The 24,605-nt window shown below is 44.1% G+C and overlaps 1 protein-coding gene across 5 annotated transcripts in view; it reads left to right on the top strand.

Moving 5' to 3' along the window:
* Nucleotides 1-16,453, top strand: part of SYNJ2 (synaptojanin 2) — a 98,651-nt gene extending 82,198 nt beyond the window's left edge. For all 5 annotated transcript variants that reach the window (XM_060114285.1, XM_060114286.1, XM_060114284.1 and 2 more), the window contains 10 exons: nt 576-693; nt 4,577-4,795; nt 4,923-5,001; nt 5,562-5,730; nt 6,187-6,360; nt 8,252-8,386; nt 10,203-10,315; nt 11,463-11,571; nt 13,176-13,327; nt 14,889-16,453. In XM_060114285.1, the coding sequence (XP_059970268.1) occupies nt 576-693; nt 4,577-4,795; nt 4,923-5,001; nt 5,562-5,730; nt 6,187-6,360; nt 8,252-8,386; nt 10,203-10,315; nt 11,463-11,571; nt 13,176-13,327; nt 14,889-15,623 (2,003 nt within the window). In that variant the 3' untranslated portion in view covers nt 15,624-16,453. The remainder of the gene's footprint in view (nt 1-575; nt 694-4,576; nt 4,796-4,922; nt 5,002-5,561; nt 5,731-6,186; nt 6,361-8,251; nt 8,387-10,202; nt 10,316-11,462; nt 11,572-13,175; nt 13,328-14,888) is intronic.
* The last annotated feature ends 8,152 nt before the right edge of the window (nt 16,454-24,605 follow it).

Here is a 24,605-nt window from a genome sequence, read left to right as displayed (position 1 = left end):
GGAAAGATGAGAGTTTTGTTTTGTTTTTGTTTTTTTATCAGTTAGTGGTCTATCATGTTTTGAACAGTTATTGATACCCAGCTAGGAAGTGCAGTTTGTTTAAAATTCGAATGCCTATAAACTAACACATAAACAACTAAGCTTTTCTGGTGAGGCGGATGCTGAGATTTCAAAGCCCAGAAATCTCACCTGCAGATTGAGAAGATGCATTTTTGTTCAGATCACTTTTGTGGACATCTATGCAAGAGGCCGGATGCCTTCAGGTTCTTAGTCTCTGCATCTCCTGCTGTACAAAGAGCTGCAGGTCTCCTGTTTCCCATGGGCCTGAGGCAAAATCCCTGCAGCAGCGATTTCTGTGTTCTCACCCAGTTTGCCCGCTGGGGAGGAGTTTTTACCCCAGGTCCCAAGGCCACTTTGACAGGGTTTCAAGCCCAGGGGGTTAGAACGACTGAGTCTGAGACAGGAGGTGGTCCGGGACGCAGCTCCCTGGTGCACGTGTCTGTAATGGGCAATCATGAATGTTGATACAATTTTGTGTTGTATCTGTGTCTCTTGATTGGAATCCCCGTGAGTAGCTGGAGAGCTCAACCTTCTAGACAGTGATCTGGACGCTGACACCAAAGTCAGACATGCCTGGTCTCCTGGCGCCCTCAAGTATTACGGCCGAGCAGAGCTGCAAGCGTCTGACCACAGGTATGGTCCTGGCTGCCGTGGGCACATCCTCTGCTGAGGAAGGCAGGGTTGGCTGCTCCCCGCAGAGAACGGACCTGCCTTCCCCATCCGAATGCACGTGTGACACACAGTAAAGAGCAGAGAACAGTATGACAAGTAGCTGTGTACTTGCCACTAAGAATTAATCACTGTTAACATTTTGTCATTTCTCCATGTCACAGGTAACATCGTTTATGAAAATTGCAAAGACACAACCTGTGGTATTTTATGTCTTTTAAATTCTGATACATTATGTCATTGTGCAACTTGCTTTATTTGTTACTTACCATTTTTGAGATACAGTCACGTCATTATTAGAGATCTGACTCTTCCATTTGTAACCGCTGTCCGGTATTCCGCTAAATATATCCATGCGATTTACCCATTCATCTACCGATGAATATTTTTTCCAGTGTTTCATTGTTGCAAACACCATAGGGTTTTACAGTGTTGCATTCAGGGTTTTTGATGCTCTGAGCTGTTGCTTTGGCCTAGTGCGTTGTGGATTAAGGGTGGAGCACAGCAGCAGAGGCCTGTCAGCTCGGCACGCACCGGGACTGGCCTCAGAGGGAGGTTATTCTTGTAGAACATCTTTAAAGACAGAAGATGGCATTTGACCTTCCCACGGCTGCTACCAAAACTATCATGTCCATTTCAACTTTTGCAAGAAAAGAAATTAAGAAAGAGAGTTGGTGGTGAGCGATTGGTCAACCACTAGGTCGAAATCTTTCGATGCTTCTGATTTCTTGAGAAAGCTGCTGTGGCAAATACATTCCTAGAAGTGAGCGTGGGGATATCTACAGATGTATGACTTTCAGGTTTGCTAGTTCAGTGAGTATATTTAGAAGCATTCCTTTAACCAGTACTTATTGGGGGGCCTTATATTGATATATAGGCCCTATTCCTGGCGCTGAGGATAAGCAGTGAGCAAAACAGATGATACCATCATGCGCTCAAGGAATTTTCTAGTGAGGACAGCCAGACAAGAAACAGAAGTGCCATGAGTGAAAAAAAAAGTAGTGGCTGGGGTCAGTCAAGGGGTTGGTGCTATTACATACCCAGTGTTCAGGGAAGGTGCCTCTGGTGACCTTGGAGCCGAGACCTGAAGGAAAGGAGAGTGTGAGCCATGTGGGTATCAGGGAGAGAGCATTCCAGAGCGGGAGTGTGGAGTGAACATCTAGGAGTTCGGAGAATAGAGAGGCTAGAGGGGGAAGGGTCATAGGAAACGAGGTGAGATGAGCAGGAATCAGCCCGCGTGGAACCCTGTGGGCCGTAAAAAGGACGTTGGGTTTCACTGTGAGCGCAGTGGCATTGCGTGGCCGGGTTAGAACAGAGTCACCTGGAGAAACTCCAGCGGGGCCAGCGTGGAAGGAGGGAGGCAGGGAGGAAGCTAGGGACGGGGTGGCTTTGGGCCAGGGGGGTCGTGGGTTGCCATGGTGAGCAGTGGTGGGTCCTGGATAGGTTTTGAAAGTGGAGCCAGCAGAACTGGCTGATGGAGTGGGTGTGGGTGTGAGAGAGACGAGGTGAGGGTGACTCCAGAGTTTTGGGCCTGAGCAGCTACAAGGATGAAGTAGCATTTACTTAGCTAGGAAGACTGGGCAGTGCGGGTCTGAGCATCCTGGTTTGAGACGCATCTTAGACACTTATTGATTTTTCTAATTACAAAACCAGAACATCTTGGTTCTTGACAATTAGGGGAAATATACACAGACAAATCATCCATAGTCCGATGCTCTGAGACCATGTCTGGTGACAGTTCGTTATGTGTCTTTCCACTGCATTTTCCACATACATTTTGCACCGAAACATTAACCTGTGTGTGTAGTGTGTGCTGACATGCATGCAAGCTTATAGATGTTTAAATGTGGATAAGAAAATTAGGATTATGTTATGTGAACTGTTACCATTTGCTTTCTTACTTGCTACATTAGTTTTTTTTTTTTACATCTTTATTGGAGTATAATTGTTTTACAATGGTGTGTTAGTTTCTGCTTTATAACAAAGTGAATCAGTTATACATATACATCTGTTCCCATATCCCTTCCCTCTTGCATCTCTCTCCCTCCCACCCTCCCTATCCCACCCCTCTAGGTGGTCACAAAGCACTGAGCTGATCTCCCTGTGCTCTGCAGCTGCTTCCCACTATCTATCTACCTTACGTTTGGTAGTGTATATATGTCCATGCCTCTCTCTCACTTTGTCCCAGCTTACCCTTCCCCCTCCCCATATCCTCAAGTCCATTCTCTAGTAGGTCTGTGTCTTTACCCCTAGTCTCTTCATACATTTTTTTTCTTAAATTCCACATATATGTGTTAGCATACCGTATTTGTCTTTCTCTTTCTGACTTACTTCACACTGTATGACGGACTCTAGGTCCATCCACCTCACTACAAATAACTCAACTTCGTTTCTTTTTATGTCTGAGTATACGTTAATTTTTTTAATTAAGCTTTTTACTAGGAGGTAGTTACAGACTCGCTTGCAGTTATAGGGAATTATGTAGGGATCCTGTGCACCCTTTACCCAGCTCCCCACAGCGCTAAGACCCTGTAACCTACAGCGCAGTGTCCCACCCAGATATTGACGTCGATGTGGTCGGGACAGAACGTCTGTCACCACGGGGACCCTCCTCCCCCCCCCCCCCCCAACGCCCGTCAACCACTCCTCTTCTCTCCTTTTCCAGCATTCGGTCATTGCAAGAATGTTATAAAATGGAACAGAATTGGGGGACTGGCTTTTTTCACTTGGCAGGATTCTCTGGGGCTTCTTCCAGTTGCTGGTGTGTCAGTGATTGGTCCCTTTTCACTGCTGAGTGAGTGAGGCTGCCTTCCCGTGTCCGCACCCACTTTCATCAGAGATGCTCCGCTTCTAACACATGAGGCTCCTCGGGAAAGTTTTTCTCCCACAGAAAGTTTTAAAAAACCCTCAGCGCATATTCCTGTGTCAGATTTTTCTCCGTCTTTTTTTTGCTTCTAGAGGCAAAAAAAATCTAATAATACTAATATGAATTTGGGGGGATACTACTGATTTACCACCCATATCTCTTAATTTTTTCAATGTTCCCTGGTTTTAAAGGTTGCCACCGTATTTATATGCTATTTTGTATTATGTTTTGTTTCCACCTAATATTGTACATGTCTTCAATAAGATTACATAATCTCCATAAGAAAGGATTTTCTAAATTTTTTGTAGGGTAAACCCACCCCTGTATAAAAATTACAACAAGGTTTGCATTATTTCCTGCTGATCTGTTTTTCTGTGTATGTCAGATAGATTTCTACAACATTATTCTTAATGAGTGCATGGCACATGGTCATGTGGCTGCATCGCAACCTAATGCCTTCCCTATCCTGGGACAGTTAGATTATTTCCCCTTTGTCCCTTCCATCAGCAGTGCTGTAATGATCAACCTCGTGTATAAATCTTTGACCGTCTGGTCATTTCCTTAGAACAAAGTTCTAGAATTGAGAGTTGTTGGTTGAAAGATCAACATTTTTGAGTTTCCTAATACAAGTTGCCAAACAGCCCCCCAAAAAGCTTGAACCCTTAGCCCAGGGAGAATCCCTTCTTCTCTGCATCCTCGGCTGTCCTGGGGCTGCACGTAAAGAAGCTTTGCTCGTGGCTGTTGTGGTTTTCTCTCACATTATCCTTAGATAGAAATGCCAAGAGAATAAGGTTGGGGAAAGACAGACTGAAACCCCGGGACCGGAGAGCTTAGTTCCGGGGACCATGGCAGGGGGAGGGGGCCACACACACAGGCTGTGTCATGGTGTAGGTTTACTGTTGACAGTGGAGTCGGGATGGGCCTGGGGGCTGTCTTGTCCCGAGTTAACGGTGCCCCGTCTTCCCTCCATGTCTGACGCAGACCCGTGCTGGCCATCGTGGAGGTGGAAGTGCAAGAAGTCGATGTGGGTGCTCGGGACAGGGTGTTCCAGGAAGTGTCCTCTTTCCAGGGCCCCCGGGACGCCACCGTCGTCGTCAACCTTCAGTCGCCAACCTCCGAAGAGAAAAACGAGTTTCCCGAGGACGTGCGCATGGAGCTCATGCAGACCTTGGGCAGTTACGGGACGATCCTGCTTGTCAGGTAGGGATGCGCGCATGGCGGGGCTGGTGCGCGCATGGCGGGGCTGGTGCGCGCATGGCGGGGCTGGTGCGCGCCTCGCTGGAGGGCGCGCTCCCGGGGCTGACCTGGCAAATCTCATTTCTCCCAGGATCAACCAAGGGCAGATGCTGGTGACTTTTGCAGACAGTCACTCGGCGCTCAGCGTCCTGGATGTGGATGGAATGAAGGTGAGTTGTGCTTGGTCACCCGGGGAGTGGGGCAGCTTGTCCCCGTGGGCTTCTTGTGCTTTCACGTGGCCGGGTCTGCGGGTGTAGACGCCACAGGAGAGCGGGAGCTGGGCCTCTTCATTCCGGCATCTGATTCTGGTAGCTTCGTCGAGGCGTCTACTCTGCAGCCCTGGCTCCTCGTAAAACTGGGGAGAAAGCGCACGTTTTGGAGCCCAGCTCCCCCTGTGTTGCTGGGTCTGTCTGCACTCACACCCTCCCATGAGAGTGTTGTGATCCTTCACTTAAGAGCATGTGGTTTGGGACATGCAGCTCATAGGTAGTTTCCGTTTTGATAATATCTTGGTTTTAAGTTCACATGGAATGAAAAGTGACAGTTCAACTTTTCTTCAGGCCACATGTGAGCTGTGCTGTGGTCCCACCTGAGGTCTAGACCCTCGGCCTTTCTTGGCAAAAGTGAAGGTGGGCCAGGCTCCCGATGCATGCGTTTGAGCGAGAAGCACTTTGGGGTCAGAGGGTCTGACGTCTGCGCTCATTCACAGGTGGCCTCTCTGTCCTCACAGGTGAAAGGCAGAGCTGTGAAGATTAGACCGAAGACCAAGGACTGGCTGAAAGGTTTGCAAGAGGAGATCATTGGAAAGCGGGACAGCGTGGCCTCCGTGTCCCCCACCGCCAACTCCTGTCTGCTGGAGGAAAACTTCGACTTCACGAGTCTGGACTATGAGTCAGAAGGTGAGTCATCCTGCGAGTGAGGACTTCCCGGTGCGTAGGGTGAGGCGGGCAGGAGAGACGTTCTCCCAGCAACCCACACGAGAGCCTCAGGATCCGTTCTAAGACCCACCCTCGGGAAGGTCAGAGAGGGTGCTTAAGTTCAGGCTTACTCTCCGTGCCAGAGTTGGGTGGTATTCACATGTCGAGTGATGCACACAATGACAAGCAAGATGGGAGGCGTCTAAAATTACACTGCAGACAGTTTGGAGGATGTCAGGGCTGTGGGCTTGTCCTGTGTCTCAGGCATCCATGGACTTGGGGTCCCAGCTCTGCTGCCACGTGGATGCCCTGGGCTGCTGGTGGCTATGCCTCAGGTGTCCTGACACCAGCCTTAGGCCTCGGTGTTGAAACAGACCCACAGATAAAAGACTAGGCCCTTTCCCCCTAACTGTTTGCTGTGACATTTCCTTCTCCAAGGGGATATTCTCGAAGACGACGAAGACTATTTGGTGGATGAGCTGAGTCAGCCTGTGGTCTCAGATAGTGAAGCCGGGGGAGACGAGCTCGCCGATGCCCCCAGCTCCATGGCAGTGGCGCCTCCCAGCCGGTCACCAGCACTCACCAAAAAGAAGCAGCATCCAACCTACAGAGGTAGCTTGGACCTTCCTTTTCTAAATCACCTCTGGTATAGCGGTCACTGTCTCAGCAGCTGGGCATCACATAATGCCGCCATCAAGTACGCATGGCCCACGAGCAAAGGGGTAAAAGAGGTCAGAGCAAGGGGTGAAAACTGGGCTCTGAGAAGGAATCCAGCTGCCACCACACTGATTTCCTCTAGTGATTTAATTTTTTTCCAACAACTGGTACCCCTATAACATACCAGATTCATGATCATTAGTTTCCTCTGTGCAATTTAAATTGTCATAGCTCTGAACTGGTTTTACATTTGTGATTTTTTTCCCTCTCCAAAACTTCTCTGATTCAATCCCATAAGAGACATATTCAATATCTATGTCCTGAGTTGCTGGTGTCTGGTTATATTCATATAACGTTATATTATTATACAGTAATATTACACCTTAGCATCATTATGTCATTTTAGACTTAAGAGGGACTGAAAGTCATTGGGATTGAACTCCAGGTCCCTAGATAATTAGAGTAGTTCATATTCCGCATCAGACTCTTCAGCTCAGTTTCAGCCATAGCCACGAGTGCCTTCCAGCTGCTGGACATTGTGTCTCCCCCTTGGAGGAGAGCAGGTGCAGGGGCTTAGCCACGTGTCAGGACCCTTTGAGCTGCGGCTGAGAACAGAGAACAGAGTTGACAATAAGATGCTTCCCAGAAAAGGTACTTCTCTGGGACAGGTACAAAGAACCCCCAAGCCTTTTTGACTGTATTTGGTCCCAAACCCGGTCAGTAGCCTGGCTTCATTGAACCAGAGGGGGCTTTTAAACTTACAGGTTGCTGAGCCCCGTCATAGAGATGTGGGTTTGGCAGGTGTGGGCTGGGACCCTGGAAATCTGGCAACTCATGAAGCTCCGCAGGTGATTGGGAACGCATATCCAGGTTTGGGGACTGGATTCATCAGCGAATCCAGGGGGTTCTGCACATTGCACGTCCGGAGGGCTCCTGCCCTGGAGTGAAAATGGCTGGAGGGATGTGCTCTTGAGACAAGAAGCAGTCCTATTCTCCAGGGTGGCCATCATTCAGGCATCCTCTCAAGGGCTGGGCAGATGTGCCCCTTGGAATGAAGAATTAATAGAGCAGCATGGGGCTCTCACCTGTGAGCAGCCTTGCCCCCTGGTGGACGTCAAGGGAACATCTCCTCAGTGCTATAGGGCGTCCAGGCACTCCCTTCAGAAGGAGAAATCCTGCCTGTCCCAACAGAACGCCAGAGACACATGAGGTTGAGTTATTGGATTTGAGGGATGGGGTATGAGCCAGAATAAGATGAATCAGAGTGTGTTGTAGTGTGGGCGAGAAGACCTACAATCGTCCTGAGTTTAAGTGTAATAAATGTACATGTAATAAAACAGAAGCCGTCAGCTCCCCACACCCCTCTTAGCCTTAGAAGGATTTTGCAGGGTGAGTCAGGATGGCGAATGCCTGGGCAGTAGCTGGCATGGGCTGTAGGATTTGGGGCTTGAATGAGCAGGGACGCTCCATGCTGAACCTTGGCAAGGGATTGGCAGGCTGCCCTGCTGGCAGAGAAGTGAAAATATTCTCAAGTCCAGAACTCTTGTCCTGTTTCAGAATGAGGGGCTCTGGTTTTCAACTCTCTACTCTGTGTGGAAGTCTTGTGGATTATTTCAGAAGGAAGCATGCCTACACTTTAAAATATTTCAGTGTCTCTCGTGTCTGGACAGCACACCTTGTCCACGGTTCACTGAATGTTCCAAGCAGGCATTGGGTCCCCTCCCCCGTCCCCCATGCCAGCAGAGAGGGACCCTGAAGCTGTCCTGTGGGAGGAGTTCCTGCCACTGCCGGGTCCCTGCAGACCTGAGTCTGACTCATCTGACTCACGCCCTGCCATGTCCTCCAGATGATGCTGACCTGGTGGCCTTAAAGCAGGAGCTGGAAGCAGTTGGGGACTTCCGCCACCGCTCTCCGAGTCGGTCTCTGTCGGTTCCCAATAGGCCTCGGGCGCCTCACCCACCGCAGAGACCCCCCCCTCCAAGTAAGACTTCGCTTTCCGCTCACCACGATGCCTGCTGGGAATAATTGCGTGCTTCCTGCTACTGCACAAACGGCTCGAAATCTAGCCTTTGAGTTTCCACAGTGCTTTCTTCCCCTCCTCGGGCTCCTTTTTGTCTTAAATCCATGGCAAGTTGGATATCAGAGATAGCTATGTTTCTCACGGCAAATCACGTGAGTCCTTTATAAAGCTGTTCTTCGTCCTCCCGAGGCTGTGCTTTTGCTTTAAGCTGCTTTCAGTTTGAAACCTTATGGGATGGAAACATTGGGGCCACAGACAAGCTAGGGACATTTTGAGCTCCTTCCTCCCCCACCTCCCGTGGCTTCTTTCCACGTCTTCTCTCCTGGACTGCTGCCCACCCTCAATCTGCATATGAGGACTCGAGTAAGCCCAGGTGCTCTGACCCATAAGGTGACCACACGCCCACCTCTAAGCAGGAGCCGTCCCGTCTGTGAGCCCGAGCCTGCTGAGAACAGCACTTCCTAGCCCGGGTCTCAGGATAGCACTTTTCTTCCTGGCTCCTCAAAAATAGCAGTGCTTTGTCGGTGAGCCATTCCTTAGCCATCTGAAATAAAGTCATGCCATGCTTTTGATCAGTTTCTGTTTACCTCCACTGTTCACTTCTCCTCCCTCCCCTGCCCCCGCAGTGTGACGGTAAACATTTTTCTAAGACTGTACTTTCAGAATTGGGTTCATCTTGGCTTACATCACAATAGTAATCAGTGGCAAGCCAGAAACACATGACTTGTTAAGCATATTTTTTTTAATTTTTCTGAGTGGATACTCAGAAAAGAAAATATTAAATAAATAAAAAACAAATTTATGTCCTATATTATTGTAGAGATTTACGAAGAGATAAATATAAACAATAAAAGTTTTTAATTTCACCTAACTAGAGATAATAGTTGTTAACCAAAAGATTTCCATCCTTTTTCCAATTAGATATATCTATATCTATACACAATTTTAAAAAATTAGTTAATTAATTAATTAATTTCTGGCTGCGTTGGCTTTTCGTTGCTGTGCACCGGCTTTCTCTAGTTGCAGCGAGCGGGGGCTACTGTTTGTTGCGGTGCGCGGGCTTCTCATTGCGGTGGCTTCTCGTTGCAGACCATGGGCTCTAGGCGCGCAGGCTCAGCAGTTGTGGCTCATGGGCTCTAGAGCACAGGCTCAGTAGTTGTGGCGCATGGGCTTCGTTGCTCTGCGGCATGTAGGATCTTCCGGAGCAGGGCTTGAACCCGCGTCCCCTGCATTGGCAGGCAGACTCTCAACCACTGCACCACCAGGGAAGCCCTGTATACACAATTTTTCTTTTTTTTTTTTTTTTACAGAATTAGTGTCCATTTTGTTTGGTCATTTGTGTTTCATCTAATGTCTCTGTATTAACTGTTGTTCTAAGACATGACTTGTTAATGGCTGCAGGTATTATTTAATCTAGCTTATTCCCCTACTTTGGGATTTTTTTTTTGTTAGATTTTGCCCACAAAGTGTTTTAAAAATTTGGTCCTAATAATAGTAGTGTATTTTAAACCACTTAAAAATGATTGATCAGAGTTTATATCAGATTTAACTCCCCCAGGATGTTAGATTAAAATTTTCGTTCAAACAGTGCTTCTCCAGAGAATCTACATCAGTAAGCCCAAGTTATTAGTGAAACTCAGTAGCGCCTCTGAATCCCCAAAGGCCATGGATGTACTCAGGCCCTAACTGTGACCTTGCTCTCAGCTGGCTGGGAATTTGCATCGAAGCAGCTGCAACTTCACTGAGATTGAGACTCTGCCCTCCTTGGTCTTTACAGCTGGTTTGATGGTGAAAAAGTCAGCCTCGGATGTGTCCATCTCCTCTGGCACCCACGGGCAGTATTCGATTTTGCAGACAGCAAAACTTCTGCCAGGAGCACCTCAGCAAGCAGTGAGTTCTCCTGTATTCAGATCATAGTGAAATGGGTCAGCATTTCAAACCCAAGAGATTTGCCCCGTGGTTCATCCTCAGCCCCTAACATGATGCAGGATCACCTCTTTTCAGTGAATATATATATGTCTGTCTCTTTAACCCTCTGCCTGTCCACCATTCATCCCCAAACCCCATAACTTAGTACCAGGCCCTTCATAGGGTTTTTAAATGGTCGTACAGAGCGTGAGAGAGAAAATCACGTTTGATGAAAACTCCCAAGTGCCCCTTCAGGGAGGGACTGTTGGTTTCCAGACCCACCTGCTTCTCTCCCTTCCAGTGTTTGCCTTTGACCTTGGTGTATAGAGCAGGGGCTGACAGAAGGGTAAATAAGAGAAGTTCAGATCAGTTGTCTTGAGAGAAGAGGCTAAAAAGAGATCTAATGGGGCCCAAATAACGCAGTAGGGACATTAGTAATCATAACAGTCGTGTAGGGTTTTGGAGGCGGGGAGTTCTGGAGGATGGCTGTGAGATCTAAAGAAGCCGGTAGGTGAAGGTCAATGGACTAGAGGTTGAGGGAAGGGGAGGTGCAGCGGGGGGCTGGGTGGAAGCTGACGTGTCCCAGGAGAGCGTGTAGAGCTGGGCCAGCCGACGGTCATGGTCACTGCAGGAGTAGGCGGTTGACTCGACCTCAGTGGTTTGTAGTGATGAAAGCAGGTTCTCAAAGGCGACCCAGAGGTCTCAGTTAAGAGGCAGAAAAGCAAAGAGGTAGAAAGAGCGCTTCTGAGAAAACATCTGGAAAAGTGTTTTAATGACTCCGCTGGACTGTGGAAGGAGTAGCTTCTGACTATGCTTTCTGGCTTTTACCTGGTTATTGAAATAAAGATAGAGGATGGTTTGTTCACATTGCAAAATCCTGGAATCGTCCAGTTCAGGAGACGAGGGTCGTCTAAACTTTATTGTGTTCCCCCCACGCTTGATATGTGAGTGCTGGGCGGGGGGAAGAGGCTTGAGGGATGCGGTTTGGGTTGAAGTTGTGTTTTAATCCCTGTCTGAAGGAGCTCTGTCAACTTCACGCTCCTATACAGATCGGTAGGCAGAGAACTCACCAGGTGAGGCTGTTTCCTACCTGTGCTAATATGCTTTTAATCCTGATTTTGTCCTCAAGCCCAAAGCTAGGACTGGGATAAGTAAGCCTTATAACGTCAAGCAGATCAAAACTACCAACGCTCAGGAGGCGGAAGCAGCAATCCGATGTCTCCTGGAAGCCAGAGGAGGTGGGTGCTCCCCTGGGGCTCTCCTGCCAATTCTGCTTTTCTTTTCATCTTCCTACTACAAGGGGCCTAGAAGAGAAAAACACTCTTTTTTCTGGAGGCAGTATTCAATGAAAGTACCCTTTAGCAACATTTTATAAAATTCAGCTACTAAGACTTATTGTCCATTTAAAACTATATATTTAAAATTCAGTAAGTATGTAAAAATCATCCCAAGATTATTAAGTGCACTTAAGGGAGAGACTGAAATAAACAAAAACGAGTTTTAGAAGAGGTTGGTGCTCCGGGCACTAACTCATTCTGCTGGCTCTATAAAAAGAGATAGGTAGGTAGGCGTTCTCTTTCAGGCAAAACATCTGTTTTTTTAAATCGCCAGCAATTGTAGATTCTTTCAGGCAGGGACACTGTCAGGCAGGGACCCCTTCTCTGCCGTACTGCCTGTTAATTTTTTGTTGCTGTTACTTCACCTTACCCATGTTAACCAAGTTTTAACTTGAAATCTCCTCTATGCATTCAAAATCACTGGTTATTAACATTTTTTGGTTTTTTGTTGCGATTTTATACTAGAATCTCTTGAAGAGGGAAAATTATGCCCTCTGAAAAGCCAGATGCAGTTACAGTTGCCTGATTTGCTTATAGTCCAGGTATTTAATTTATTTGGAATTCCCAAACATTTAAGGAGGGCATGGATTAAGAGGCTGAGAAACACTTTTGTAGGATAACACCATGGTTTCTTTTTTATTAAAAAAAATAACTCAAATTGTATGGATGTAACAACCCAAGTGTCCATCAACTGATGAATAGATAAAATGGGGTATATCCATACCATGGAATATTATTCAGCCATAGAAAGAATGAAGTACTAACACATGCTATATCATGGGTGAATCATGAAAATAGTGTGCTAAGTGAAAGAAACCAAACACAAAAGGCCATGTATTGTGTGGTTCCATTTATGTGCAGTGTCCAGAATAGTCAAATCTATACAGAGAGAAAGTTATAGTGGTTTCCAGAGGCTGGAGAGAGGAGGGTGTGGGGAGTGACTGCTATGGGAATGTGTGGGGTTTCTTTTTGGGGTGATGGAAGATATTCTGGTGATTAGATAGTGGTGATAGTTGTACGACTTTGTGACTACACTAATAACCACCAAATTATATCCTTAAAAAGTGTAGATTTTACGGTACGTGAATTATATTGCAGTAAAGGTTTTTTTTTTTGTTTGTTTGTTTGTTTTTTTAAGTCTATAGATGCAGAGGTTTGAGGTTTGAAATCTACCCAGGGTCCCAACTTAACATTTTCTTGGTCACGGGCCCTGCTGAGGTTTTGAGTTTTGCATCATCTACCCTGAGAAGCACAGGGACACGTTAAACTTTGCACGTGATGTTAGGGCGTCACTGAGCCTCCCCTCCACAGACCCTAGATCACCATCCCTGTTGAGAAGGTGAGAATGAGAAGCTGGGGACCAAACCTAGTGGTTGGTCCTGACAACCTTCAAAGATTTATTTTTAGATAGCAAAGAAATACATTGCATTAGTAAATTATTCTTAGAATAAGGATAATTCGATGCCTTGTCCTTTACACTTTAGCCATGCAATTGTATGTTTCAGGTGCCCCAGGAGAAGCCCTAAATGCCACAGCCTTGAGGGACCAGGGATCCTCCAAACCAGAGCCCACAGCGGGGGTGGCCCCACTCCTGCCCCGTCGGCCCGCACCCAGAGTTCCTGCCATCAAGAAGCCAACCTTGAGGAGGACAGGAAAGGTAAGAACCTGGTTGCACAAGCCTGTTGCTCCTGGGTTGCTCAAATGTCTTGTTAGATAAGAATTACGTCTCCGATGGGTCTGGTCTCTTTATACATGTTCACGAGTCCCGGACACAGCCCCATCCTCGAGGAAAATGCCCAGCAATCGCTTTCTTCTTCGCATCCCTGCTGCTTCTTGGCTCAAGCTGAGCAGAAACATTGGGAATTTCTCACCGAGTCAGGAACAGCTTGGCGGTATCACACTGCCCAAATATTCCATTTCAGTTCCCAAACCGAACCACCGTGGGGTGCTTTATTCCAAGCGTCCCAATGATTCCCATTTGTGTGTGGTCTGTGTCCTATGCCCACAGTTTGACTTGTACAGATTTTTATCTGCATTAGAAAAACAATCACCGGTTCCTGGACTGGCCATGTTTGTTGACAAGCGCTTGTGTGGCCCCGGACCCTGGAGGCTCGACAGCTTTTCTTGCCACTTTTCTTGCAGATTGTTTTTTGCTCTCGCTCTCAAGCTTCTCAGCCTTGCTTGCTGCTTCAAAGACATGAGTTTGTCAGGACAGTAGCAGCCCAAAGACTGGCACCTCTAGAGACATCTGGATCTTCCGTTTGAGCTCAGTGTGCTAGTCACGGACTCCTGGTAATCCCTTGGCTGGTCATTACAGAATGGCTGCTTTTCCACCTGTAGAAAGCATGAGCGTGGTTTGGGTGCGTGGTCCTTACAGAGCCTGCTTTGTGTTTTCTGGGTTGCTCGCTGTCCCACGTCTGCACATTCATCTGCCTATTTTCCACGCCTCCTTACACAACAGACCTCTTTCCTCCTCTTCTCTATTCTCGCTTTGTCTTCAAAGCCAGGGGTAGAAATGGATTCAGTTTCCCCACCCACAGCACAGGAGCTGCAGTAAAAGGCTGTCGGAGAAAGGGTCGTTTTTGCAGCTAGTTTCCTAAAGAACCAGTGGAAGTACTGAAATGCGGACGCTTAAGCTACCGACAGCCGTGTGTGTACAAGAGTTTCCTCTGGCCTCATGCAGTTGTTTTCTTTGTGATCCTTTTGAATCAGAACCAAGGAAGTGAAGTTCCTGTATGAAATTTTCCATTCTTCTTTATTTAAATATCAAAGATTCAAGGAGCAAGTATACCCATTAGTCCTTCTATTAGTTTAATGCCGTGACATAAGCTCCTTCACCTTAGTGTGGTACAGACTGAATTATCAAAGCTGCGGCCTCGAAGAAAAGTTTTCAGAGAGGTTTGCTGTTAAGAAAGGAAGAGCATCACCCTGTTTCCTAGGTAACAGAAACTTGTTTCAGATTATTCACGGTGGCCCTGGTTTGAGAGCTCCCACTCATATTTCATCGGACCTGCTGGTCCTCCTTGATACGTGTGTTTCTCCCATGCTCCGTCCTGCCTGGTCACGTTCCCGCATCCCAGACATTCTCAAATCCTGAATTTGCTAGAATGTCCGCTTGTCCCCTCCTCTGTTCGCCTGTGGACAGCGTCTGTGTGCTCTGATTCCCAGCTTCCCGGGGCGGGCTGCTTATTGACGCTCTTTGTCGTGCCTTTTCTTAGCCCGCGTCACCAGAAGAACAGTTTGGGCATCAGGCCGTCCATTTTACAATCGGGCCCCCGGAGACGAGCCTTGACACCCCTCCTGTAGCGACAGTCCCTCCCGTTCCCAAACCGAGAACACTTCAGCCCGGGAAAGGTGCCGCTGCCTCCGGGAAGCCAGCGCCGGACGAGGCCCCGACCGCGGCCGCCCCGCCCCCTCCGGAGGCTCCGCCCCTCGTGCCCCAGGTGCCCCCGCGGAGGAAGAAGTCGGCGCCGGCGGCCTTGCACCTGCAGGTGCTGCAGAGCAACTGCCAGCTTCTCCAGGGGCCCCCCTGCAGCAGCCCCAGCAGCGACTGTCCCCCCGCACCCCTGCCTGCTGGGGGCGCGCTCTTCCCCCAGCCGGCTTTCCTTGGCCTTTCATCACCTGCAAGCCCTGAGGCTGATGGCACCAAGGCCACGAAGCCAGAGGCCGCCCCCCTCCTCGGTGATTATCAGGATTATCAGGATCCCTTCTGGAGCCTTCTCCACCACCGTAACCTGTTCAGTAACTCCTGCCTTCCCAAGAGCCCTGACCCCCTGGAGTCGGGGAATAGGAACCTCAGAAGAGCACACACAGCCCCCCAGCAAGTCAGTGCCTCACCTGCCCAGGAGCTGCCACTGGAGCACAGAGAAGAAGACTTCGGTCACTGGGTGACAACCAGTGACAAGGACGAGAGGACGGTGCTGCAGGTGTTTGACCCACTGGCGAAAACATGACTGGGAAACTCCGACAGCAGCTCTCCCACAGGATGTGTGCCTTCTCCCCCTGGCCTCACCTTTACAGGGGAAAGCCCATTGGTCTCAACTCCCCAGTTGAAACAGACATCTAGTTAAAGGCACACTGAAGAAACGTTGATACTCTTGTGTAGTTTACAAAAATTGTGTCTCTTATTCAGTAAGATTATTATTCAGCCACCAAAATATGTTTTATTCCAGACTCGTGCATGTTAAGTTTCCTCTCGGTGTGAGAAACCTCTGGGTAGATTCAGTATATATATATATTTTAGGAAAGAGAATCTAGCCGATAATGCTCAAGAATTTCCCTCCCACTGAATTTTAAACGATTGTTCAAGTTATGTTTGTATGTGGTGAGGTTTTTTTTTTAATATTGTTTGTATTTTACAGATTTGGAATAACTTTTTGGTGACCCACCTGAAGGTTGATGCATAATGTAAGGATTCCACTAAAAGGTGGTTGGGACCATTAAGATCTGTACCTGGCTGCTGACACCAGGTTAAAAAAGATAGCAGAGTAGGAAGCAGCAAATAGGTCCACCAAAAATTAGACTGTACATTCCTGGGAGCCCTTGTGTTTATTTATGTACATGTATATTAGCCGTGATTATGTGTGCGTCCTGGGGGAGATGGCGTCATTCCCTGCTTTGGTTCTGGAGCATATACCATTAGCTTCACCTGAGCTCCAACTGCCTAAGTCTCCTGTACCATGTCTTAGACTTTGCATGTCCCGTAAATTGCTACAGTCCTGAGCTCTGGTGTGCTACCAGTTTTTACACACTCTCTATTCCCTATTAAATAAAACCTCATGGCTTTCTTTTTCTCCTTGTATTCCATATTCAGAAAAAGCACAAAGTGTGAAAACTCATACTGGTACGTACAAGTACTGATTTTCATTATTATAATTTGAAGAATATTTGTTTTAGTCTGGTCTACCTAGCTGTGGCTTCAGGAAGGAAAGTTACCACATGTCCCCATATGTAAGAAACCTCAGGATATTCTGAGTTAGCTTATCTATATTTTTATTAGTTTTTTTTTCCTGTACATTTCCAACCCCACTTCTTACCTATTCAGTCTTTAAAAAAGACATCACCATACTGCTTTACATTTTTAAAAGAATGTTATAAGGCCTAGAACTCACTTGGAGCAGATATCATAGTTTTGCTGATAAGAAATTTACTGGCAAAATCTCAGTGTGCCACATACTATGTTTAGGAGTCTTGCCTGTCATAGAATCATACAGCAATGGTTCTGTGTTATCCCTAATGTGACCAGGGAATTCCTGGACTCAGAGCTAACGGTTAGGATGGCAGGCTCCTTTTACTGATCAGACCCCTGGGATTTCAGAAATAACTCTCATTGCCACTATCAAGATACATTACAGATTATACAAAAACAAAACTATCTCATTTCATCTGAAAACTAATAAAAGAAAAAGATATTAGTGACCCATAGAGATAAATAGATAATATGAGTAGTTAACCAGTAGTAAAAGATGGTGTTTTTATTTTTTATTTTATTTTTATTTTATTTTTATTTTTTTTTCTTTTTGCGGTATGCGGGCCTCTCACTGTTGTGGCCTCTCCCGCTGCGGAGCACAGGCTCCGGATACGCAGGCCCAGCGGCCATGGCTCACGGGCCCAGCCGCTCCGCGGCATATGGGATCCTCCCAGACCGGGGCACGAACCTGTATCCCCTGCATCGGCAGGCGGACTCTCAACCACTGCGCCACCAGGGAGGCCCAAAGATGGTGTTTTTAGCCTTAGCTGATTAGGACACCTTCTCTAGCACTTACATGCTTTATATCATTTTTACCTCTCTGAGAAATGCAAGAAGTAAACAGTGCAATCCTTGAAAGCGTTAGGAGGAGAAAGGAGGCAAGATGGGTAAGAGGCCCTGGAAAGGTAAATCATTTACCAGGATTCGCGTCACTTCTAAAGGGCATAGTTGGGAATGGAATTGAAGATTTCTTAATTTAAACACTCTTTGCTCCATAACCTCTTTTCCTACTAAAAAGGAGGTGAATTTGAAGGCATATCTATGTAACAGTGAGTCAGAAAAGCGGGGAAAGTAAGCACCACAAAAGTTGCTTCCAATGCTTAATTTTCAGGTTTCTTCTTTGTTCTAGATAGCAAATAGCCAATAAATGGTACACAGAACAGAATTTCATTTAAGATAGGTGTTCATCACACAAATGGTTCTTAAGAATCTAACAGTAAGTATTAACACACAGAACTGTATTGAGGCAGGTCACAGGAAAAATTACAAGTAGTTTAAGAAATGAATATTATTTGCTCATGGCTGTTGAGGTTTAATGAATAACAGAGACTGGATTTTTTTTTTTTTTTTTTCTTTTTTGCGGTATGCGGGCCTCTCACTGTTGTGGCCTCTCCCGTTGCGGAGCACAGGCTCCGGATGCGCAGGCTCAGCGGCCATGGCTCACGGGCCCAGCCGCTCCGCGGCATATGGGATCCTCCCAGACCGGGGCACGAACCCGTATCCCCTGCATCGGCAGGCGGACTCTTAACCACTGCGCCACCAGGGAGGCCCGAGACTGGATTTTGAGTTGATAATATGTAAGGTTCTTGTACTTATGTTCATTTTTTTTTTTTTAAGACAATTGGAATTGCCTTATTTTTTAAATCAGTGCTTAACAGTGGGTATCTTTCCTAGGTTAGCAGTAGAGTTGGTTGAATAATCTCGACAATGAGCAGCTGCCATCCTGGGGATTTCATTCCGTGGTTTTTATTTTTAATCTTTCTTTGATGTTCCCACACCAGCCTTTTTATTGTGACCTTGCAGTTTACTTCATTACTGTTGTGTAAGGTGTTACAGTCCGCCACAGTATTTTAGGCACAGACTTTACAATTCGGCATTGTCTCCCTGACCCCAATTAGATTCTCTTTTTTTTTTTTTTTTTTTTTCTTTTTGCGGTATGCGGGCCTCTCACTGTCGTGGCCTCTCCCGTTGCGGAGCACAGGCTCCGGACGCGCAGGCCCAGCGGCCATGGCTCACGGGCCCAGCCGCTCCGCGGCATATGGGATCCTCCCAGATCGGGGCACGAACCCGTATCCCCTGCATCGGCAGGCGGACTCTCAACCACTGCGCCACCAGGGAGGCCCTAGATTCTCTTTTTACAGTATAATCTTCCTGGACTTCTTGCCAATTTAAAAAAATTTGTTCCAGTAAATTATTGAAACAAGGACACCTGCCCAAGAAAGTCCTGTGAAAGTTTAAAGTTGTTGAAGTTCACGACACTTAAAATTCTCCTGACCTGTGTATAAGCAAGGTAATGTATTAAAACGTTTGCTTTATAATGAAGTAATTCTATTAGAAAGGACTGCAGAAATTACTTATTGGATCTTACTGGATGACTAGCAATGAATAAAAACCCTAATGTTTATTTGAAGTGATAATTTGTACTGAAATTGTAAAAAAAAACACATTAAATGTTTTATCTTTTTTTTTTTAATGTGGCTTATTTCTTTTCAGATATGAAGAGAACCTTGGGATATCTTCCATGGCTAGCCTTTTATTCTGGATGAAATGCGATTACTAGTTATTCCTCTGAGGTTTTGGTTTTGTTTCTTTTTTCAACCATCAAATTAAGTTGAAGCAACATAAAAGTAATAATTTGGTTCAGAATTTATGAGTTGAAGGCTGCTAGCAGGGACCACAGCCATAACATATATAATAACTTTATGCTATAATGCTGAGAGATGCTGGGATTCATTTTCTATAGGATCTTATAGCAAACTTAGATTGCTGGGGTGGCTTGAGTACATTACTTCATAGAAGACTGGAGAAAGGAGTAAACAATCTTCCAGTTCTGTCTAGGTTTGTTCTTAGCTAATTAATAGACAAAATTTAGGTCATAAATGTTCTCTGATTTCTTTCAGCAATAAGAATATACTGACAATCTCCACATCATAAAGATGCCCAGTCCTTCCTGACCAGTAAGGACTATATTGAATTCATTTAATCTGAGTGCCTGGGAGTTGGATGCGGAAGAAGGAAACGGCTGGTTACAGTACCTTCCTTTCCCAAGGTCATGGATTGAAACTCATCCTCATACAAGGCAAACTGTTGGCAGTTATATAATCAGCTCTATCTCCATGAGGTAGGAGACTACAAATGAGAGAGTGATTAATTGTGAACAGAGGGCCAGGGGAGATTTGAGAGAAGAGGATTAAGAATATGACATGTAGCAAAGTGGATGTATGTACATGGAAAGAATGAGCCGATGGGAAAGAATTTCAGAGCACCTTAAATGACAGTTTAAGATTTTATTGTTAGGATTTTTATCTGTTTATGTAGATAATAGAAGTAGTAGGTGGCAAAAATACCTAAATACATCTGAGTGTAGCTTAAGGTTACAGACTTGCCTGGGCTAACAGCAGTATTTCAGAGCGTCTGGAACATCATTTATAAATGGTGTGAGGTAGGGGGTCCAACACCCTCCTCAGTGATAGTTATACTGTACCATTTATTAAATAACAAACCATTGCTCTCTCTTTCTTAATTGGGTTTCTCAAGGTGTTACCCAGTTTTTTTTGACATTTTCAAATAACAACATTGGTATTTGTATATCCTTTCTATTGTTAATTTTTATTTTGTTGGTTTTTAAAACATTTTTCATTAACTTCAATTTATCTTTAATTTGCATCCTTTTCTACTTTTTGTTTAGTTTTGTCATTTTCCTAATTTCTTAATTAAAGCTAGCACTGGGTTTCATTATTTTTAGTCTTGCTTAACAATAAAGACATTTAAAGTTATATATTTTCCCCTGATTGTAACTTTAACTGCACCCTACACATATTAGCATGAAATAGTCTCTTTCATTCATCTCTGGACTGTAATTTGCTTTTAGTTTCTCTTTGATTCAAGGAAGACTGTGCAATTTTCCAATAGTTAAGAGTTTGTTTGGCATTTTAAAATTGTTTCCTCCTAATTTTATTGGATTATGACCTGAGAATATGGCCTAGATAAACATCTACTTTTTAAAATTTATTGAGGTTTGCTCCATGGTCAAGTGCAGGATTGAGTTTTCCAGTGATTTCATCAATACAAAATAAAAATGTTTTTTAGTTGTAGGGTAATAAAGTGTGTGGTGTGTGACATACAGTGTGTTCGTTCCACTGTCCCCCAATGGAACAGGTCTTTCTGGAAGGCACTTCTGTCAGGGGTTGGGTGCAGGCTCTAGTTCTAACTCTAATATAGTGGCCTCCCATTGTTCTTACTGAGAATCCTTAGATTTTGTTGAATAAAAGGCTTCTCAATTTGTTGTCTTTTGATCAATCTCTAGACATTTGAATGATTGTCTTTGCTACCTTTGACTAGTTTAATAGATCTCTTTCTCTGGGGGAGAGGTTTCCTTAGCTGCTCACACTGCCATTACAGAGTCTCTGCTTCCTGGGCTCTCTGTTCTTGTGCCACTGGTCTACCTGTCAATCTGTGTCAATATCATGTTGTATTATTTCTTTGATATCTGGTAAAACAAGCCCTTCTATTCTTGATCCTTAGCATTTTCATATAAAAATTTTGGAATCAATTCATCAAGTCCTGTTTAAAAACTAAAACCTATTGGAATTTTTTACTGGGACTTCATGAAATAGAATGGACATCTTTACAGTATTGACCCTTTAGTCTAAGAACATGGTATATTTCTCCACTTAAGTATTCCATTAATGTTTTTCAAAGTTTTTAACTTTTAAAAATTTTCAAACATACATGAAATCAGAGTGAATAATTTGAACTCTCATATATCCATCACCAGGATTTAATAGTAATTTAACATTTTGCTATATTTGGTTTATTTTTTTCCTTTGCTGAAATTTTTTTTTTTTTTTTTTTTTTTTTTTTTTTGTGGTACGCGGGCCTCTCACTGCTGTGGCCTGTCCCGTTGCGGAGCACAGGCTCCGGACCGCAGGCTTAGCGGCCATGGCTCACAGGCCCAGCCGCTCCGCGGCATGTGGGATCTTCCCGGACCGGGGCACGAACCCGTGTCCCCTGCATCGGCAGGCGGACTCTCAACCACTGCCCCACCAGGGAAGCCCTGCTGAAATATTTTTTAAAATTCTGCATTCATGATATTTGACTCCTACTTTCTTATCTCTAAATAATATTTTCTTTTATAACCTTAATACCATGGTTTTATCTAACAGTTAACAATAATTCTTACTTTAAAATTCATTTGCTATTTTTTGCTAGTATACTTAAATATAAAAGTTTTTTGTGTATTGACTGCATCAAACAACCTTGCTTTTATATAAACTGTCACAAAAATCTAACAATTTACTGTATTTCAATATACCATCAATTATGAGATACACATTTACATGCTATTCTTTTTTAAAATTAATTTTTATTGGAGTATAGTTTTTTTTACAGTGTTGTGTTAGTTTCTGCTGTATAGCAAAGTGAATGAGTTATACATATATCCACTCTTTTCTTGATTCTCTTCCCACATAGGTCTTAAGAAAGTGCTATGGTCTGAATGTTTGTTTCCTCCCAAAACTCATATGCTGAAAATTTAACCCCTAAAGATGACAGTATTAGGAGGTGGAGCCTTTGGGACGTTCTAAGTCATGAGGATAGAGCCCTAACGAGTGGGATTAGTGTTCTTATAAAAGAGACCCCTTGAAATCCCTCACCCCTTTCACCATGTGAGGACACAGTAAGAAGGTCCCAGCTGTGAAACAAGAAGAGGGCCCTCACCAGAACGTGACAATGCTGTTGTCTTGTTGTTGGACCTCCAGCCTCCAGAACTGTGAGAAATAAATGTTTGTTGTTTATACGCCACCCAGTCTGTGGTGGTTTGTTATAGCAGCCTGAACAGCCTAAGCCAGAATGCTTCCAACTTAATTATGACTCATCTATTGTGAGATGTAGCCCACCCACAGAGATGTTAAATGTATTTAATGTCTTTAAATTGATAAAATATGGTGTATGTGGATTCTTTGGATTTTCTTTGTAGACAGTTACCTGCAAATAATGAGTTTTGTTTCTTCCTTTCCCATCCTTGTAAGTTTTATGTCTTTTTCTTGCCTTACAGCGCTGGCTAGGACATTTATTACAACGTTAAATAAAAACATTGGTAATAGGCGTTCTTGTGTTACTCTTCTTCTCTAAGGGAAAATGTTAATATTTTTGCCATTAAGTATGATGTTTATTGTTTTTTGTTCTTTAGACACCCTTTACTATATTAAGAAAATTCTCTTTCTGGATTACTAAATTTATCTTTTTCATGAATGGTGGTTAAATTTTATCAAAGACATTTTCTACGTGTACTGAAATGATTTTTTTTCTCCTTTTGTTTGTTAATATGGCAAATTACACTGATCAATTCTCCAATGCTAAACAACCTTGCATTCTTGGTATAAATCCAACTTGGACAGATTACCTTTTAAAATATTGCTGCACTTAGTTTGTCAATATTTTTGCTTAAGATTTTTGCAACTATATTATTAAGTGAGATTGGCCTGTAACTTTCTCTTTTTTGTGCTTTGTATGGTTTAGGTATCCAAGTTACACTAACCTCAAGAGTTGGGGAGTACACTCTTTTCTATTAACTGAAAGAATATGATAACATTGACGTAATTTTCTCCTTAAATTTTTGGTAGAGTTCACCAGGAAAGTAAACTGTGTCTATAGTTTTTATTCTATTTTGAAACTCTTGGTGCCCTCATGCTTTAGATGGTCTCTTATAAACAGCATATAATTGAGTGTTGTTTTCTTATCTAGCCTGGCATATTTATCTTCTAACTAGGGTATTTAGTCCATTACATTTAATGTAATAATTGCTATATTTGGGCTTAAATTTAACATCCAATCTTATGCTTTCTCTTTTTACTGTTTCTTGTTTCTTTTCCCATCTTTTCATGCCTTCTTTTGAATTTTTATCATTCTTCTTTTTGTCCTCTCCTAATTTGGAAGTCATTATACCCTATTTTTGTTGGTTACATTTTTATTGGTTATTTTAGAAATTATAACATGTATTAACATTATACTTTCAGAATTTAATCATTATTTTTACCTTCCTCCTGAATAATGTGATGACTTTGGAAAACTTTAACTCCATTTATACCATCCCAACTGTAGTTACTGTGTATTTTACTTTTATATATTTTAACACCTACTCAAGACACTATTGTTGTTTTATACAATCAGTGTTCATTTATTTTATCCAAATAGTTGCCTCTTTTTTCACTCTACATTTCTTGAATCTCAGCACCTCTGGCTAGATCATTCATTTACCTTCTACCTGAAGTACATCCCTTAACATTTCCATTAATGAAGGTCTGCTGGTGGTACAGTTTTAATTTATATAAAATATCTATTTTATCTTAATATTTTAAATGACATTATCTTTACTGAATGTATTATTCTAGGGTGGGAGCGGTTTTTGGCAATACTGCAGGTGTTCTTCTAGCTTCCATTGACTGATGACTTCTCAACAGTAGCAATCTTAACTGTTACTCCTTTACACTTTTTTTACTCTACTTTTAAGGTTTTCCTCTTGTGTTGGCTTTTCTGCAGTTTCACTATGCTGTGTATAGATGTGAATTTATTTTTATTTGCTCTGCTTTGAATTAGTTGAACTTTTTGAATCTGTGGATTGGTGCCTTTCATCAGTTCTGGAAACTTTTTAACCATTATCTCTTCAGATATTGCCTCTGGGACATGCTTTTTCTCTTCTCCTTTTCGTACTCAAATGAAACATAGAATTTGTTATCATCTTACTTGACAATATCCTTAGTCTTCTGTATTTTCCATCTTTTTTGTCTCTCTGTGCTGAATTCTGGATAAATTTTTCTGTCCTCTCTTCCAGTTCACTAATTATCTTTGGTTGTAGCTAATCTAATTTCAGCCTTCTTTTGAGAAGCTATTTTTGGCACTTTCTAAAATCTAAGTCACTGAATATTTTCGTATTTCTGAAGATATTTCAACCTTGTATTTTTTTTTC

Source organism: Mesoplodon densirostris, chromosome 12, assembly GCF_025265405.1.
Source record: "Mesoplodon densirostris isolate mMesDen1 chromosome 12, mMesDen1 primary haplotype, whole genome shotgun sequence".
Lineage (NCBI taxonomy): Eukaryota > Metazoa > Chordata > Mammalia > Artiodactyla > Ziphiidae > Mesoplodon > Mesoplodon densirostris.
This window is presented reverse-complemented; position numbering and strand designations above follow the sequence as displayed.